At 43.8% G+C, this 19,937-nt stretch overlaps 1 protein-coding gene across 2 annotated transcripts; it reads right to left on the reverse strand.

Annotated features, from left to right (window-relative positions):
• Positions 1-13,467: 13,467 nt before the first annotated feature.
• Positions 13,468-19,026, reverse strand: LOC123143340 (DNA-directed RNA polymerases IV and V subunit 4). 2 transcript variants are annotated; one of them, XM_044562226.1, is made up of 10 exons: positions 18,800-19,026; positions 16,042-16,113; positions 15,137-15,238; positions 14,907-15,008; positions 14,546-14,657; positions 14,352-14,429; positions 14,206-14,239; positions 14,053-14,121; positions 13,868-13,957; positions 13,468-13,765 (listed from the first exon to the last, which is right to left on the reverse strand). In XM_044562226.1, the coding sequence occupies exons 1-9, from the start codon at positions 18,843-18,845 to the stop codon at positions 13,883-13,885; spliced, it is 690 nt and encodes a 229-aa protein (XP_044418161.1). In that variant the 5' UTR covers positions 18,846-19,026; the 3' UTR covers positions 13,468-13,765; positions 13,868-13,882. The 2 variants fall into 2 exon arrangements, with proteins under 2 accessions (XP_044418161.1, XP_044418160.1); XM_044562225.1 differs by having other exon boundaries at positions 14,907-15,014.
• Between the last annotated feature and the right edge of the window lie 911 nt (positions 19,027-19,937).

Raw genomic sequence — 19,937 nt, forward strand, 5'->3', positions numbered from 1 at the left:
GATGGTTATGTTTCCTAACCATAGACATGTGTTGTCATTTGATGAACGGGATCACATCATTAGAGAATGATGTGATGGACAAGACCCATTCGTTAGCTTAGCACTATGATCGTTTAGTTTTATTGCTATTGCTTTCATCATGACTTATACATGTTCCTCTGACTATGAGATTATGCAACTCCCGAATACCGGAGGAACACCTTGTGTGCTATCAAACGTCACAACGTAACTGGGTGATTATAAAGATGCTCTACAGATGTCTCCAAAGGTGTTTGTTGGGTTGGCATAGATCGAGATTAGGATTTGTCACTCCGTGTGCATCAGAGAGGTATCTCTGGGCCCTCTCGGTAATGCACATCACTATAAGCCTTAAAAGCAATGTGGCTAATGAGTTAGTCATGGGATGATGCATTACGGAACGAGTAAAGAGACTTGCCAGTAACGAGATTGAACTAGGTATGATGATACCGACGATCGAATCTCGGGCAAGTAACATACCGATGACAAAGGGAACAACGTATGTTGTTATGCGGTTTGACCGATAAAGATCTTCGTAGAATATGTAGGAGCCAATATGAGCATCTAGGTTCCGCTATTGGTTATTAATCGGAGATGTATCTCAGTCATGTCTACATAGTTCTCGAACCCGTAGGGTCCGCATGCTTAACGTTCGATGACGATTTGTATTATGAGTTATGTGATTTGATGACCGAAGTTTGTTCAGAGTCCCGGATGATGTAGGAGATATGCCCTAGAGGCAATAATAAATGATATTATTTATCTCCGAGTTCATAATTATGTTTATGTTCCATGCTATAACTGCAATGATTCTCGAGTCTGCAATATCCACGAGGCTCGGAGGAAGACTCATATGCACGTGTGGAATAATAAACGGTAAGAAGTATTCCTAGTCTGGCCTCTAAGACTAGCTCAAGTGTTGCATGATGGTTCTGTTTTCCTGATCATGGGCATGTCTATGCCAGCAATTTTGAGGGCACAATGTTAAGAGAACATTTGTGTTGAATCGACCCGGATTGATGTTATGCTAAGAGATTCATTCGTCACAAGTTAATGGTGCATAACACAGAGATGGTTAACGTTTGCATGATTCCTTAGACCATGAGAGTATCGAGTTTCTTCATGCTTGCTTCATGAACTTTGGGGTTTGTTAAACGTCATCCGTAAATGGGTGGCTATTACGGCGGCTTACGGGTTCATGGAAAAGTGTGTCAAGTAACTTGATAGCTCAAGATTGGGATTTGCTCCTCCGACGATGGAGAGATATTCTCGGGCCCTCTCGGTATTACGGTATCCATCATCGTCTGGCCAGACACAGTGTGATTTGATCACTGGGATGCCGGAACACGGAAACGAGAAAAGAGAACAAAACCGGTAACGAGGTAACTAGCATAGTGGACAAGTTGTTGATCCACGAGAATGCCAACATGTCTCACCTCGGGTATTTGTAACATATCGCGAAGCAACAGGAATAGCACACGGCAACTGGAGGTTCACTCGAATATTCATTCGTGTGGGTATAGGGGTCAATATGGGTGTCCACGGCTCCGATGTTGATCATTGATCGGAAGGGGTTCCAGGTCATGTCTATACTTCACCGAACCTATAGGGTCACACGCTTAAGGGTCATCTATCTGCTGAATACTAGACAGGGAGTCTGAGAGAAAATCACCGAAAAAGTTTCGGACAGCGGAATCGTACCGCAGAGAGAGGTCACCGGATGAGTTTCGGTGAAACCGAAAAAGTTGTTTCGGGGTATGCCATTAAGTCAAAATGGTTTCGGCACATGCCTGATAATTCTTGGAGGGTGCCAGAATCATTCTGGAAACTTTTTGGAATTTTCAGAAATAAAAACCGAAAATGTTTCGGAGCTGCCGGTACCGCTTTGGCTGTTTTTCGCAGATGAAATTCACTAATCTGAAATTGTTTCAGAACGAATCCAAAATCATTTTAGTGGGTACTAGAATTATTCTAAGACCCACAGAAATATTTTCGGATTTAGTGGACGCGAAAAATTGTCTTCATGAATAGTGAAAACGCATTCTTGTTTGCTTTTCGCAGATGAAAATCACTAAACCGAAATTGTTTCGGAACGCGTTGAAAATTATTTTAGTGGGTACTGGAAATGTTCTGAGCCCACATAAATATTTTCAGTTCGAACGGACGCTGAAAAATGTCGTCATGAATAGTGAAAGTGCTTTTTTGCTTGGCTTCTTGGAGAAGCCACCTTGAGGGCCTTTTTGGTATTTCCCCCCTTGGCTTCTTGGAGAAGCCACCCTTGGGCTTGGCCTATAAATAGGGGTGGAGGGGGCTGCCTAAAGGATCATCCCTTCTCACATACAAGTGCCATGCAATGATCTGGCTTCTCTCTCCCTCCCCGCGAAATAGTTTCGTAGAGCCGAAAGGCTGTCTGGGTTCCGGCAGGAACTAGTTCTGGACGGCGAAGCCCTGCCGGATAGATGACACCGTATGTGTGCAACTCTGTAGAGAGATCGTAGTTTCGGTCTTAGTTCGTGAGTGCCTCCCGAAGGGCTGTCCATGTGACCGTCCGAGTTTCGAAGGTCCTCCCGAAGGGCTGTCCGAGTGACCGTTTGAGTTTCGAAGGTCCTCCCGAAGGGCTGTCCGCAACACCGTCCGGGGGCTGTTCGACCGCCTCCCGGAGGGCTGTCTGAGGAGCAGATGAGGGTATACATCCTCGCGGTTGGGAGGTTGTAAATCCTAGCTGCGGGGATCTGCACCGCCGATCGTCATCGACTCTACTTCCCGCTGCGCTACGAGTCGGTAACGAAAAAGATCAAACCATGTATGCAGTCTCCATAGTGGTCCTGGGCTGGTGCGTAGGTCGGAAATTTTTTGTTTTCTGCTGCATTACCCTACAGTGGCATCATGAGCCGTGCTATGCGTAGATGCAGGTTGCGATCTAGAATACATAGAGATGTATGGGTATTGCATAATATAATTAGGTAGTAGATGAGATCTATTGCTGAAAATTATTTATGCGGGTGACAGATGAAATCTGTTACCCGAGGTTCTTGTTGCTTCCCTAGAATTTGCGTTTGCTCAATCTCGAGACAGCATGGTGGAATTTGACAAAGTTCTGGCAATCCGTGATCCTGATTGATCATGGAAGTGCTATCAGTTCTTTGGGTTCTGCCGTAGTCAAAAGAAAGATGAAATTCGCAGATGAAAGGGCATTGCAGATATGATCTGCACGGGGGTCATGCGTATGACGAAGTTTAGTATGGGGCTCGAGATTTAATTATCCCGTGTTTCATACACCCCGAGATGTTAATCTAGCAACCTGAATAATCATACTTGATGATAAAATGTTGGTAGCTGCGGTTTAAGTCAAAACCTTAGAAGCCACGTAAAATAAATTTTGCATAAACCGATTAGAGGCGTCTAACTTGGTTTTGCAGGATGTGCATGTGATGTGGTATAGCAGTGCTCATACTAATTCGATTATGTATGAGATGACTATATGATGTAATTTGATTAACATGACCTGCGTGTCATGATTCGGCATGATGGCTGGAGCCATATGATTGCACTTTAATGACCTGCGTGTCAACCTTGTTGTAATGCATTATTTTGTTAGCTATAGAGATAGCAATATTATCTGGTGCATCGACAAGGTGGTGGCAATCTTCGCGAAGGTGAACACCGACGCGAATGCCGAAGACGAAGAAATGAAATACTTCTCCGTCAGAAAGGGCTATACCATATCATGCTATTATGAATTGCCTGAGATGTTTATCCCTTATGATGCACCCTTCTTGATTGCGCGGTAGTCGCTTTTTATTAGGGTGATCTCTCACTTAAAATATCAAAGTAGTTAGTGTTCACCCAAGTGTAGCACCGTCTGAAATTCGTATCTTTTCGGGGTGCGCCATGTACACATGAGCACGAACGAATCGAGAGGAATGAGGCGGGTGAGGTCAGACCTCGCAGCAAGATCACTTGGTTGTCTTTGACGTTCAGGCAGGAGAGTCCTGAGCTCGGAACACGCCCATCGAAAGATGAACAAGAATCACATAGAGATGTGATCGGCAAGTTGGCCTACCGATTGAAATTCGTGTCATCAGTGATGAACCCGTCAATGGCATCGAATAGAAATATGGATCTTGAATCACTCTAAATCAATTATGAGAGATATTGATTTGAGTGGGAGCGCACTGTTGAATTAACATGTTTAATTCTCAGTGCAATTAATTATGAACACTGTCTAAGTGTTTCTTGCATAATAGTTGTAGAATAATGGCTCGCATTTCCACCTTCCCTATTAAAATTGAATAGCTGTTAAATATCTGGTTAAAACTTTACGATTGGTAACGTAATATGAGGATTGTCCTCAAAAGTGCCGAGAAGGACTTTGTCCTATCGCATGCTTTCCGTATCCTCCCGCTAATGCTATGGATCATGTGACTCTCGTCCTTCGATCCAAAAGCTAGAATTCTGTTACGGTCAAGTGGAATATGTTTGCTTCCATGAAACCCAAACTTCGAAAGTTGGGATAGTTATATGATATTCATGGAACTGAAAATTATTTTCAGATACAAACAAAGCAATGTTTGTTTGCAAGTATTAGTAAAAGTGTTTACTATGCATTTGACTGTTGGGAAAGGGATCCAGAAGAACGCCTGTCATATAATGAAAGGTGAATAAAACAACAACTTAAAGAGAAAGGAAGTGTCCAAAGGGTGTTAGTATGACTTACACGCCTAGGAAGTCCGGGGCTAATGCCACTCTTAAGTTGGGTGCTTCTTCTGAGAGTAGGAGAAATACTAAAAGTTAAACTGCTAGAAGTATAAAGGCAAAAGGAAAGAAGACTGGAATATCCAGCTCATGTATGAATGTCATACAAGTTTTTGATGTATAGAAGGCTGGTCAAAGATATAGTTCTTGCGAATTATGGTTAAACATGTTAATCACTAATTCTTGGGTATTGTGAGTTCATCACAAAAATGCCCGCTCGATTGCATTCTGTTGCAACTCGATGTAAGAACTACTATGGCCTGAAAGACTAGCTAGAAATGAGGTTAAGGTATACACAGGGAACATAGTAAATGTTACTATACCTTCCATCGGTGTATTGCCGTCTGTATTTATTTTCATAATTCATTTAGAGTTTTACAAACTCTATCCCATTGCATAAGGTATCTTGCAAGAAGGTTGTTCATAAGAGAACTTTTTATGTTCGATGTTATGAATAACACAAGGGCCATACTTTCATTATGAATGAGATGTATGTTATGAATATTGATAATAATACAATACCTCTGGGTTTACTTTCATAATTCATTTTAGAGTTTCATACACTCTAGCCCATTGCACAATGTTTGTTGCAAAAGAGTTGTTCATAAAAACAACAATTGTTGTTAAGTATTATGAATAACATAAGGGCCATACTTCCATCATCGATGGGACGTATGTTATGAATATTGAGGGTAATATGATACATCCATAACACTGACGCTAAATGTCGCAAGACTAAAAGAATACCACACAAGTGTGGCACTACATTTGGTCACATTGGAGAAACCCGCATGGAAAATTCCATTATGATGGATTTTGAAGTCTTTTTGATTTTGAATCATCTGACACTTGCAACTTTCCTCCGAAAAGTGAAGTGACTAAAATACCGTTCACAGGCCATAAGGAACGAACAACAAACTTATTAGTGATCATACATTTGATGTGTGTAGTCCGATAAGTGTTGTTAGTGGTGGATTTATTTATCTTCAGAAATGACTCAAGTAGATATATGGATATTTACTTGATGAGACGTAAGTCTGGATCTTTTGAAATCATTCGAAAGGTTCTCAAAAATGAAGTAGAAGTTATTGTAACAAGAAAATTATGTTTCTGCAATTTGATTGCACAAAGGAATATTTGAGTTACATGTTTAGCGAATGTCTGATGAGTTGTGAAAGGGGTTTCATAAACTTGCACCTCCCGGAACACCACTGCAAGTGGAAAGTCCGTGGAGATGTAATCAAACCATTTATGACATGGTAAGGTCAAAGATGACATAAATAAATTTGCCATTATCCCTTTTAAAGTGATGCTTTAGAGACTGCGGCTTTTACACTGAAAAGAGCTACATCGGGTCTGTTGAAATGAAGCCATGGTATGGTACGCCCAACCATGTTATATCTTTTCTTAACATTTGGAATATGGGGCTTGTGTAAAAGGTTACAAACCTATTCCAAATCAGACAAGTGCTACTTTGTAGGTTATACCAAAATGTTGGGTATTCCTCCCTCACTATACCGAGGCAAATAGTTTTGCCGCGAAACGGTGTGCTTTTAAAGAGAATGGTTCTTTCAAAAAGGTGAGTGGGAGAATAGTGCAACTCGACGAGATAAACAGTATCTACGTCATCAGATCAAAGGAAAGAGACCTTGGAAGTAATTCCAGAGTTTCCTACTGCGTCTGATACGGAAGTCTCTACAATAAAATGTATGAACTTCGGTCGAACTTGCAGCTGAACCACGTAGGCAAGGCTCGTGCAAACCTCTCAGGTGCGCAAACGAGATATTGTTGTTAGACAACATTATACCTACGATACACAAGGAAGCGTTGATGGACCCTGACTCCGGAATTGGCTAAATGCCAATACAACCCGAGTTAGTTTCCATATAAGTGATTCAAGATTAAAACCTTGATACACCTTTCGGAAGACTTAGAGTCTAACGAATATTTATGGAACTTAAAACTGATACGGATAAAATGTTTTATCCATAAAGCTCGACTTGTTGAAATAACAAGTTCAAGAGTTGACTACGATGAGGTTGTTTTCATCGTAGCGATGCTTAAAGTCGGTTCGGGTTGAACTAGCAATTAATACATATTTCAATCATGAGATATGAAACATGGATGATAAAAGGATTTCCATCTGATGGAAATGAAAGCTAGGACTTGTATATGATACAGTCCAAAGTAATTTGTCGATCCAGAGGATGCTAGTAGGTATGCAAACTTCAGAGTTCCAGCAATGGACAGAAGAGAGCAAAATGGAGTTGGAATCTTCGTGTTTTGATGAAATGGTCAAAGGGGTTTTGACTTCATCAATGGGTAACGAAGATGCTTGTAATTCAAGAAAGTAAGTGGGAGCGTAATAATATTTCTAAAAACCTTATGTGCTTGGCACATTGGTAATTGGAAATAAATTTCTTGACACAAATTAGGACTTCATTTGAAAATAGTTTTTCGATGAAGTGCTTAGGCTAAATAGCCTCAATATTAGGCATGATGATCTATGGAGATAGATTTACCTAATGGGGCTAAGCAATGAATACATATTGACAAGATGCTAAAACCTTTTAGCATTTAAAACGCCAAGGAGTGATTCTTGCCAAAGTCACATGGAAAGAGTTTTTGCAAGACTCGGTGTCCCAAAACACTGATGAGTAAAATACATGATGCAGATTCCACACACTTTTGTGTTTGGATTAATCATGTATTCCATGGTATGTAAAACAACCAGATATGTCCGATACTCCCAAGGTGTTGCGAGTATGGATACCAAAGTGATCAAATTACTGATCATGGGACAACAGTGAAAGATGTCACAGAGTACTAGAGTAAGTACTGATGACATGGTTTTCTCGCAAGCAGAGATCATGAAGAGTTCGTTGTAAAATGTTACATCGATACAGTCTTCATCTTTTCTCCATGCGATTTTCGATTTAAATTAAGGGTTTTGTGTAACACACAATGTGGTGGCACAGTTAGTTGGAATTTGTTCAAACTAGTTACTGTGGCGAATTCTATAACAAGGGCTAAGTATGTTGACGCTTTAGAAGTGACAAAGAAGATGTTGAATCATATAGTTCATTCATGAACTTAGTATAGTTCCAAGATGGCTTTTGACAATGGGACACTACTGCGGGTAGTTGCTCCATAACTCAGTCTGAGGAATCCAGGTTCGACCTGTGATTCACATACATACAAAGCCAAGTCCACACAAAATATGAATTTTGTGAAAACGTGAAAACGCGAGGACATGCAAAGATACACACGGAACTGAAGTCGTCAGATCCGTTGGACATCAGGCTATACCACAAGCGAAGCATATTTACACCGGTGTGCCACAGGTGTGAAGTGCATTAGCATAAGCTAGATTATTGACTCTAGTGCAAGTGGGAGTCTGTAGGAGATATGCCCTAGAGGCAATAATAAATGATATTATTTATCTCCGAGTTCATAATTATGTTTATGTTCCATGCTATAACTGCAATGATTCTCGAGTCTGCAATATCCACGAGGCTCGGAGGAAGACTCATATGCACGTGTGGAATAATAAACGGTAAGAAGTATTCCTAGTCTGGCCTCTAAGACTAGCTCAAGTGTTGCATGATGGTTCTGTTTTCCTGATCATGGGCATGTCTATGCCAGCAATTTTGAGGGCACAATGTTAAGAGAACATTTGTGTTGAATCGACCCGGATTGATGTTATGCTAAGAGATTCATTCGTCACAAGTTAATGGTGCATAACACAGAGATGGTTAACGTTTGCATGATTCCTTAGACCATGAGAGTATCGAGTTTCTTCATGCTTGCTTCATGAACTTTGGGGTTTGTTAAACGTCATCCGTAAATGGGTGGCTATTACGGCGGCTTACGGGTTCATGGAAAAGTGTGTCAAGTAACTTGATAGCTCAAGATTGGGATTTGCTCCTCCGACGATGGAGAGATATTCTCGGGCCCTCTCGGTATTACGGTATCCATCATCGTCTGGCCAGACACAGTGTGATTTGATCACTGGGATGCCGGAACACGGAAACGAGAAAAGAGAACAAAACCGGTAACGAGGTAACTAGCATAGTGGACAAGTTGTTGATCCACGAGAATGCCAACATGTCTCACCTCGGGTATTTGTAACATATCGCGAAGCAACAGGAATAGCACACGGCAACTGGAGGTTCACTCGAATATTCATTCGTGTGGGTATAGGGGTCAATATGGGTGTCCACGGCTCCGATGTTGATCATTGATCGGAAGGGGTTCCAGGTCATGTCTATACTTCACCGAACCTATAGGGTCACACGCTTAAGGGTCATCTATCTGCTGAATACTAGACAGGGAGTCTGAGAGAAAATCACCGAAAAGTTCGGACACGAAAGTTTCGGACAGCGGAATCGTACCGCAGAGAGAGGTCACCGGATGAGTTTCGGTGAAACCGAAAAAGTTGTTTCGGGGTATGCCATTAAGTCAAAATGGTTTCGGCACATGCCTGATAATTCTTGGAGGGTGCCAGAATCATTCTGGAAACTTTTTGGAATTTTCAGAAATAAAAACCGAAAATGTTTCGGAGCTGCCGGTACCGCTTTGGCTGTTTTTCGCAGATGAAATTCACTAATCTGAAATTGTTTCAGAACGAATCCAAAATCATTTTAGTGGGTACTAGAATTATTCTAAGACCCACAGAAATATTTTCGGATTTAGTGGACGCGAAAAATTGTCTTCATGAATAGTGAAAACGCATTCTTGTTTGCTTTTCGCAGATGAAAATCACTAAACCGAAATTGTTTCGGAACGCGTTGAAAATTATTTTAGTGGGTACTGGAAATGTTCTGAGCCCACATAAATATTTTCAGTTCGAACGGACGCTGAAAAATGTCGTCATGAATAGTGAAAGTGCTTTTTTGCTTGGCTTCTTGGAGAAGCCACCTTGAGGGCCTTTTTGGTATTTCCCCCCTTGGCTTCTTGGAGAAGCCACCCTTGGGCTTGGCCTATAAATTTGGGTGGAGGGGGCTGCCTAAAGGATCATCCCTTCTCACATACAAGTGCCATGCAATGATCTGGCTTCTCTCTCCCTCCCCGCGAAATAGTTTCGTAGAGCCGAAAGGCTGTCTGGGTTCCGGCAGGAACTAGTTCTGGACGGCGAAGCCCTGCCGGATAGATGACACCGTATGTGTGCAACTCTGTAGAGAGATCGTAGTTTCGGTCTTAGTTCGTGAGTGCCTCCCGAAGGGCTGTCCATGTGACCGTTCGAGTTTCGAAGGTCCTCCCGAAGGGCTGTCCGAGTGACCGTTCGAGTTTCGAAGGTCCTCCCGAAGGGCTGTCCGCGACACCGTCCGGGGGCTGTTCGACCGCCTCCCGGAGGGCTGTCTGAGGAGCAGATGAGGGTATACATCCTCGCGGTTGGGAGGTTGTAAATCCTAGCTGCGGGGATCTGCACCGCCGATCGTCATCGACTCTACTTCCCGCTGCGCTACGAGTCGGTAACGAAAAAGATCAAACCATGTATGCAGTCTCCATAGTGGTCCTGGGCTGGTGCGTAGGTCGGAATTTTTTTGTTTTCTGCTGCGTTACCCTACAGATGAGACCACGGACATGACGAGGAGTCTCGAAATGGTCGAGAGGTAAGATTCATATATAGGACGATGGTATTTGGACACCGAAAGTGTTCCGGGTGATACCGGGTCACCGGAAGGGGTTCCGGGCAACCCCCGGTAAAGATATGGGCTTAATGGGCCAAGTAAGGGAACACACCAGCCCACAAGGGGCTGGTGCGCCCCCTATAGGGCTAGCCACGTGGGGAGAAAGGGAAAGGGAGAGGAGGAAAAGGAAAGTATGAAGTAGGACTCCTTCTTCCTTCCCCTCCCCCCTCCTTCCTTTCCCCCTTGGCCAAATATGATAGGGGGGGCGAATTGGACTAGGGGCCCAAGTAGGATTCCTCCTACTTGGGCGCGCCCTAGGTTGCCTCCCTCCCTCTCCCTCCTTTATATACATGGGGAGGGCACCCCTAGAACACACATCAATTGTTCCTAGCCGTGTGTGGCGCCCCCCTCCACAGTTAACACCTCGGTCATATCGTCGTAGTGCTTAGGCGAAGCCCTGCGCCGGTAACATCATCATCACCATCGCCACGCCGTCGTGCTGACGGAACTCTCCCTCGGCCTCAACTGGATCAAGAGTACGAGGGACGTCATCGAGCTGAATGTGTGCTGAACACGGAGGTGCCGTACGTTCGGTGCTAGGATCGGTCAGATCGTAAAGACGTACGACTACATCAACCGCGTTGATAAAACGCTTCCGCTTTCGGTCTACGAGGGTACGTGGACACACTCTCCCCGCTCGTTGCTATGCTTCTCCTAGATAGATCTTGCGTGATCGTAGGAAATGTCTTGAAATTACTGTGTTCCCCAACACGGTCATCACCTCCCACATCCTCTGAGGGCTCCATGTTCTATCAGGGTGCCTAACAATAGCCCATCGAGATTCGAGAACATTGAAAGCACGCTCCACATCCTTCCTAGTACTCGTTTGTTCTTGGAAAAACCTACTCTCCCATGGGCTTGGAGATTGTCTTCACAATAGTTGACCACTGAGGATAGATACCATTAGCTAGGTAGTATATGTTGTTGTATTTGTGATTGACCTCAAAATTGGCTTATCGGGAGTCGCCTTCTCAAAGCCTTACGAACACCGATGAGCACTGAAGCATGTTGATATCATTATGAGAACCTGTCATGCCGAAAAAGAGTGCCAAATCCAGAGATCTTGTGAAGTTGTGATGCCACAACTTCAAGTATGACCGTGCAAGCTTTAACATGTCCCTTATATTTCCTTTTTCAAACAAATGGGCAGTTCTTCCATGCATAGTGCATACAATCTATGCTCTAAGCATTCTCAGAAAGCCTCTAGATTCATTGATCGCCAACTACCGGGTTGTATCCACAACATTTGGTTCTCTCAAGTATTCCGGGCCAAACACTGCAACCACAACTTTTCAGAACTTATACAACACGCTAGGCATGTGATCTCACTCATGTGGACATACTCAGCCACAAGATCATTGAGAATTTTGTATGCAAGCATCTGAATAGTTGCAGTACATTTCTGATAAGAGGAGAAGCCAACCTTTTCAAGGGCATCATGCTTGCATTTGAAGTAATCATCATATGCCACCACTCCCTCCCGAATACGATTGAACATACGTCTCGCCATTCGGAAGCTTGGGAGGGAATAGTGTGTCAATGAAATTGAAATAATCGTTGTAGAGTACGCAATGGACGCTCTCTCTGTTACGATCCAACCCCGGAGAATGGCTCGAGATCGATCCCCTAAACCTAGGTCGCTGACTAGCAATGTGCTCATTGACGACCAAAGTAGCAACCACAAAATCCTCATCGTTGGACGATGAATCGTTTGATGAACATATGAAGCTGTTGTAAAAACAATATCATCCGAGCTGCCCACCATGGTACCTTGCGGGCAAACGCCCGAACAATTGTGGACGACGACAAAGGCGGTTGTGATCAAATCGCGCCCGGTTTAAGGCAACGCCCTCTGCCCATACTAACAATAGGCATGTCGAAGCACGCGCCCTCCGGCAATGACCGTGGAGGCAGGTAGTGCGGACACCTTGGGTAGGTGTGCCTTGTAGTGTTCCCAACGGTGGCGAGGAGTGGCTGCAAAACGCCGGCAAATATGGCGGTAAGGCCGTTGGTGGATGGGCGGTGGGGCCTGGGGTAGTGGCGAAGCGGTTGGAATTGGGGTGGTGGCGAGGGCGACGAGGCCGGGGTGGTGTGTGGATGGGGATGGGGAGGGGGAAGAATTACCGTTGTGCCACAGATGGGCAGGCCAAGGGAGGACATGGGGAGGACAATGTGGGCGTCCGCTACTTGACATCCGTCCTCGTTTGCATCGCTGCGTTGAGTCGTGTTTTCTGCCCACTTGGACTCAAACGGATGCGGATGAACGAATAGGCCATCGGGTTGGAGTTGGCCTTAGGATTCAGTCACCTTTTATTTACATCATGGCTTACTTTATTAATTTAAGCCGCACTTACATTGTCCACCAACAACGACAAAAAAACTAGGGAGGTCATGCACCCAAACACAACTATCTAAATTACATTCATGGGCAAATGTATGCGCCACCCGATTTGCTTCCTTTGGACAATATGTAAACAAACAACTCCTGCACAGTCATACTGTCTGCATCTATCGCAAAAGGAATAACCTCGGATGACCAGTTTCTGACAACCTAGTTGATTTGCAAAATGAATTTCATGTAGCACTGCTTGGGCAAGTTGTGGCTGCATCTATCGCAAAAGGAATACCCTGGGAGCTTGCAGGGCCTCACAGTACCGCAGAAAAAAAAAGTCTACCGTAAACGAATTTGCAGGACACGGCTTTACCGGATCTGCTAGAGATGATCCAAGGATCTATAAATCCTCAATATTTCCTGTTAGATTCTTTTGAATGGAAGCAGCCCCAAAACTGCTGAAACCACACATTCAAATAAAGTAGATTTTATGTTGGATTGCTAATCGTTCTAGCTAAAACGGCTGAACTTACAAATTCAACCTGCCCTACCAGAGCTGCCGTCTACAGAAAACAAAATCCTTTTCGAACAGCTCTACGAAATATATTACTTCCCAAATTACTATAGAAGTAAAAATCTGCACCCAGAAGAATACGACTCACAGAAAAGTAAACAGACAAGCAGAGATGCATAAACACACAGGCCACAACAACAGTTTTCATCGCTCAGGCGAGCCAGACAATCGGGTATCAATTGGCAATCCAGAGTACATCACTTCAACCACTCTAGCTAAACCTGCGTCTAGTTTCCAAAAGTCAAAGTTCAACCATCCAGACCTAGAGCTGGCACACGGGTGCATAGTACGGTTTCCACATACACACAACTTGATTTCGGCCCTCAAAAGAATTTCGGTTAACATCCATACACCAGAGAGACACCCGTTGCGGATTCTTCATTGCCTGATCAGCTGCATATATGTTTAAGATTAAGACCCATTTAGAAATTTAGATCATTAAGAAAGGCGAGAGATCAGGAAGAGGTGTGGTTCAAAGATTTGCCCCCGGATTACCTGTGTAGCTCAGGTTCACTTGGAGGCTTTTATGTTAGCGAGGGCGGTAAGGGCCTCTGCGATCTTGCCTTCATTGATCGACCTAGTGGCCTGTGCAAAGAAATTTGGATTTTGCAGGACTGAGTTCCTGTTCCTGGTAATATGTAAAATGGCATATATCCCAAATGTCAGCAAAAGACACTGACCTTGAGAGACGGTATGAGTGCATAAACCTCTTCAATGGTCTCAGGCCCAATGTTCGCAATCATGCATATCTGTTACACGTATAACAAGCCATTTCATGTTGAGATGAGGGAAATGAGATACAAGAAGCTGAGAGGAAAAGAAGGGTTACGAACCTCGCCATCATTAACACCATAGTCTTTAAGGGGTCTGCAGCTACGAGTCAAGGAAATTAACTACAAAGTGGTTGCTTGGCGAAACAATTTAACTGCGCAACCACATGCAATCTCCAATACTAGTTCTTAATCAAAACAAAGGATACTCCAGGATTTCTTTCACCAACTTCGCGGAGGTGAAGTGATTTCCTTCTTTTGCATATTGAAAGGCCTTGTCAAACGACCTGCCGGTGCAAGAAGAAAAGAGTAAACATGAAGGCACACAAGCTAACAGACTAGAACACCACATAAACAATTATTAGCGGAACATAACAGAATTAAAACAACAGATGTTCCTTACTCGGGAATTTTTATCTTCGGATCCTCTGATAAGATAGCCATATGTCCCTGAATTTTCTGCAACATTTCTGCTGCTTCACAGTTCGTTAACAATATAGAATTTGGAGACATATCTGCAACCAATTGTTATGCGGGAATCAGCTTGCCTATTTTTCATTTAGACAGAAGGGACGTTTGAAAATCATAATATAAGATGTTTGCCCGTTTCAAATGATGTAAAACTAACAATCTCATTATACAGAACTTCTCAAGTAAAGAGCCTACTGAAATTCCATAAACTACCGAACTTCAACTACTATTAAGGTTACTATGATAAAAAAAGCTTCTAGAAAATAGAGGATATTTCAATGGAAGGAACTGACCAAGCTGAAGCTTTAGTTCTGCATCAGACATTGCAGGCTTTGCATTTGATGCGGAGCCCTTCCCACCCTTCCCAGCACTAAATGCCTTCCCTCCTTTGCTACCTTCTCCTATGAGAACATAATACATGAAAGAAAGATATGCAAGACACAGAAAGGCAGTCGATTGTATAACTAGAACTTTTAGTTTTATCAGCAATGTATAGCAAAAGTACAAAATGATGCATACATACCATTAGAAAAGGATGAAGCCTTTCCACCAGTTTTTAGGCTATCAGATGAAGCTTTCCCATTTGACTTGGAGTGTGTGGGGGGAGCCTCTTCTTCGAAAAAATCTAAATACAGGCAGTGATATATGAGGTTATTGTATATTTTCAACTATATATCAATATATTATTCACATTGACTTATTCAGTTTCATTCAACAATACAGTAAATTTTAGTGCTTATTTATGTACTGTGATCAGATATCCTGCCCTATCAAATACTGCAACAGTTACAATGTAAGCAGCTCAATGATTACCATTTTGTTATGCACAGCCATAAATTGGTGAAACAAAACAACAGTGTCTTGTCTTCAACTACAAACGATATGAAGTGTCCTTTCACACTCAGTGTAATGGTAAATAACATCAACTATGAACAAATTGTCAACAAATCATCTGCAAATAAAACCAAAGGGGAACCACAAACAAGGTATATAATTCTCTTCCGACATTTTTTCTGTAGTATTTGATCAATCCTATGAAGGCTGCCAAGATAAGTATTTGGCGAGCGTAGAAGGTTGTGAGACTCTTCTAGTCAAATGATTCTTTACTGGAACAAAAAAGTATCATTTCATGTTTTCAAACATAAAAGTTTACCCCCTTCCTGCTAAAGATGGCCTAAGCCCTAGGGTAGCAGGGTACAACCGTACAAATGAAATTTTCTGACAGTGACAAATAAAACACAATGGATGCTGATCATGTCAGACAGATAGCTCGTAACGTGCTAGCAGACACAAGTGATATTCTTATAACAAAAGCAAATACCAAAGGATTTTCTCATGGAGCAGAGCTGTGATAAGTGCAGTAAAACTAGATTTAAATAAACTGTTGCCTGGAAAATGTTTAATGACGAGATTGGGCAATATTATTACCATCAGAATCAGAATCAGAATCAGAATCAGAATCATCAGAAATCAGAACCATCTGCCTTCCGTTCGGTGCTCCTGTCAGAATAAATCAGTTAAGAAATCTGTCAAACTCTAAACTTGCCTTCGAAAGCTCAACTGACACAGCATTCATTTTGATAAAGCTGTAAAATCATCAATCATCATATAGCAGGATCACAAAACTGAACAACAACAAAACGTACCATAAAAATCTTAGATTAAAAAACTTCCATGTCAGACATAAATACCTTTATTATGTTCGGGTTTGGCACCTGAGGCGGTGCGGGGGTTGTCGCTCTGGTTTGGCATGGCAGAGGATATTACTGGGCGGGACATGGGCTGTCGAATATCCTGCATGTTCTGAAGGTAGTGGCCGTGCGAGGCGGCGCTGGGGTTGGCGCTCAGGTTCAGGTTTGTGTTTGGGTTCAGTGTGTGGATGTAGTTGCCTGAGCTGGCCATGGGAGATTGGCGATCCTGCAGGCGGCTCAAGGCGGCTCTGAGGTTAACACTCAGGTTCAGGTTACGCATGTAGGAGTTGACTGAGCAGGGTATGAGGTATCGGAGATGCTGCGGGTAGAGAAGGTAGCCGCCACCCAAGGCGGCGCTAGGGTTTCCATTTAAGTTTGGAACGGGAAAGGAGATGGCTGGGCGGGGCATAGGGGGGTGAAGATCCAGCATGTGGTGGAGGTAGGGGACGCCGTGAAAGGGAGAGGTGACCGAGGGGTGGGAGTAGCCGAACGGCAGCGGCAGGGAACATGGGCGCGGCGGTAGGCGCCGGGTTAGGAGGCGACCCGAAGAGAATACCCATGTCGAAGGGACGATCGGGGTTGTTAGTGTTCGGATTAGGGTTAAGGTTTCTGGCTGGAGACGCCATGGGAGGCGGCGGTGGAGTAGATCTGGAGAAGAGGAGAAGAGGAGGAAAGTTGGAGGTGGGATGAAGCGGAAATGGAGGTCAATAACTCAAGATATAGGCGGTGGTTGTCCTGTTGCTGTTGTGCCCCGCAATTTCACTTTATTTTGACTTAAAGCCTCTCAGTTCCAAACAAGTTGCGGTACACTAGACTTGAAACCCACAAGATCTCGAAACCAAGTCATGGCTCTGCCACGTGAATAGCTAACTTCCACGCACCCATGCCCATGGCTAGTTCTTTGGTGATAGTGCTGCTAAATATTGCTATTTTAAATTAATTCCAAAAATACCCAGTACAATATGCCTTGATGCATGTATCACTCCATTCCACGCATTTCAACAAGACAACAAGGTTGTAGTGCGTGTTTCTAAGATGCTGCGAAATAGATAACCTATTGCTAGTAAACATCCAAGCATATTAGTGTGGCACAAAGACTCATCAGCCCTTACCCCGTAAAAGAAGTTAAAGCCAATCATACGTTGGCCAAGTGAGTAGTGCTCGGACCACTTCAAATATGCAAGGGATAAATCATCATGCTCTCCAAAGTAGTATATTCTTGAGAGAGAATTTACGGCATGTCGTAAGACGTTCTGACACGGGTAGAAAAAACGCTAACTATCACAGAACCACGAGCATATCACACACGTGATATTTCAGAATAGGTATATATCTCAGTTTCTAGTTTAGTTCTACATTTGATCCAAGGATTTTCCTTTACCAAAATAGTGAAGGTTGGTTTAACTACGGGGCTGCTTTGTTCCCAGCCACACCTTGCCACACTTTGCCAAGTATCAAGTTAGGCAACTTTGACCAAGTTAGGTGGGTGTTTGGTTCTAGCCACACCTAAGGCAAGATTGTTTTGTTCAAAATAAGTCCACATGTCATACACACAAAAAGTGTGTGAAATTCCCTCGGGCAATTGAAAGTGAGGCTAAGAATTTGAGCACCAGAGCTAAGGCAAGTGTGGCAGAAGTAGTGTGGCAAAATCAGTCACCAACCAAATATACTCTCTTGTTGAAGGGAAGGACCATTCTTTAGACTAAAACCCATAGGAATCGCTAAATTTAGCCATTGCACTTGTCCATAAACACAAATGTTCCATTTAGTGTTACCTTATTCACAGGCAAACAGACCCAAAACCTAATAGGCTGCTAGTGATTCCACAATGCCCAGCAACGTTTGATGCATTGTCATTTTGAGCAAGCCGTGTCACGATCAACTCAATTATCTACTTTTCCGGTTTTCCTTGAGAGACCAAATTATAAGAACCCACCCACATATGAGTGTGACACAACCAGTAGCAAAGTTGTTGAGATCAATTTGGTAACAAATAGTAGCCAGATGTATTTCTATAAGCGCGCGTAAACAGATAATCCAATCCAATTCCACAATCCAAAGGGCTTGTGCTAGTTAGAAAATTCTGAAGGACTGGAACCCTCCAAAAGTCCTACAGTCGAAAGAAGCCCTGAACAAACAGTTATGTTTCGCCGTGGATACATCACACACCCATAACAAAATCCGATCAGAACCACATAAACAACCGAATCACAAGCCCTCGCACCGATCAGATTGGATCTAAACCTTCTCCAATAGCCAAAATCCATATCCTTTAGATGCCCACCCGCCGGGGCACCAGTATCATTCGTCACAACAAAACCCTCGGCGTTCTGCAAACCCTAATCCGTAGCCATCCGCATCGGATCCTACCCGACAGACGCCGAAGAGCCCGGCACCCCCCGGGTTATATCCGGTGAAGGTCGCGTTGGTCGAGGGTTGAGACGTCGACGCAAAAAAAGTACGGGGAAAGGGGGGATAAAACGAAAGGGGATCACCTGACTTGGACGGGGGGTACGACCCCTTCCCTCCCCTGTTCGCCATTGCGGCTGCCCGCGGAGAAGGCGGTGGTGATCGGGAGGCGCCTGCCGGAGTCGGTCGCGTCGCTCTCCGCACCGACCGCCGCACGCGCCCCGCTGCTCACTGCTCGCTGTCGCTGGCGAGGGGTCGGAGAGTGAGAGAGTGCGGCCTGCCTCTGCCCGGATGTATTCACGGGTTTATAAAGTTGGCTGGGGAGTGAGGGAGAGATGCTCTGGGCTCGGATCGATTATGGGCCCATGAGTCCGGCTTGAGGGCCCATAAATGAGATAGTACAACCATTCTAAAAAAAACATAAGATACAACCATGCTTGCACAATCGGTTGGGGCTCACCGGAGTCAGAGCAGGAGTGCAACTTGGGGCTGCACAATCGGTTGCCGGCTTAGGGGTTCTCTCTCATTGAAGCAATCGAGGGAGAGAAGAGAGAGAGCGAGAATAAGAAAATGTTCAGGCTACGGAGGAGAGAGGCGAGCGGTGACATCCTGTGGGTTATGTGATACGGGAGGATATCTGGTGCTACGGGAGCACCTAAGATCAGGTGCTCCAGGAGCTTTTCAACCGTTAGATCTGAGATTCGAAGACCGAGGAGAGAGCTCGCGCTTTTATTCAAAGAACACCCCCAAAAATTTGGTATTGCAAATCGGGTCCAGCGCATCTGTAGATGACCGTTGGATTTCAGATCCAATGGCCGAGAAGCTCTTGGAGCACCTAAACTCAGGTGCTCCCGTAGCACCTGATATTTTCCCCATGTGATACATGGGTCGTGTTCTGATTAGAATTTTAGTTTAATAATTTACTAGGACACATGTCCGTGCGTTGCAATGTAATAATTTTTTTAGAAAGTATATTTAAATTTATTCCAACAGTGTTGGTTCATTGCGCAGTCTTTAATCGGGCACGACACTTCGGATCCTCATGTTCTGAATTTCAGTTGAAGTCCTGCGATTAATGCCCCAGTTTAATTCATGGATAATTTATTCCAACAGTGTTGGCTCATTGCGTCGGATCTTCATGCTCGAAATTTCGGTCTAAGACCCGCAATTAATGTCTCAATTTTATCCATGGGTAATTTCTTCCAATGGTTTTGGCTCATTACG

The sequence above is a fragment of the Triticum aestivum genome, chromosome 6D, assembly GCF_018294505.1.
Source record: "Triticum aestivum cultivar Chinese Spring chromosome 6D, IWGSC CS RefSeq v2.1, whole genome shotgun sequence".
Lineage (NCBI taxonomy): Eukaryota > Viridiplantae > Streptophyta > Magnoliopsida > Poales > Poaceae > Triticum > Triticum aestivum.

Excerpts from the sequence above, each read along its gene's own strand:
- LOC123143340 (XM_044562225.1), bottom strand. The coding sequence starts at position 18,845 with ATGGCGAACAGGGGAGGGAAGGGGTCGTACCCCCCGTCCAAGTCAG. Across the intron at positions 15,239-16,041 it reads TTCTGATTCTGATTCTGATG|ATTTTTTCGAAGAAGAGGCT; the intron begins GTAATAATATTG and ends GCCTGTATTTAG. Across the intron at positions 14,122-14,205 it reads ATGGTGTTAATGATGGCGAG|ATATGCATGATTGCGAACAT; the intron begins GTTCGTAACCCT and ends TACGTGTAACAG.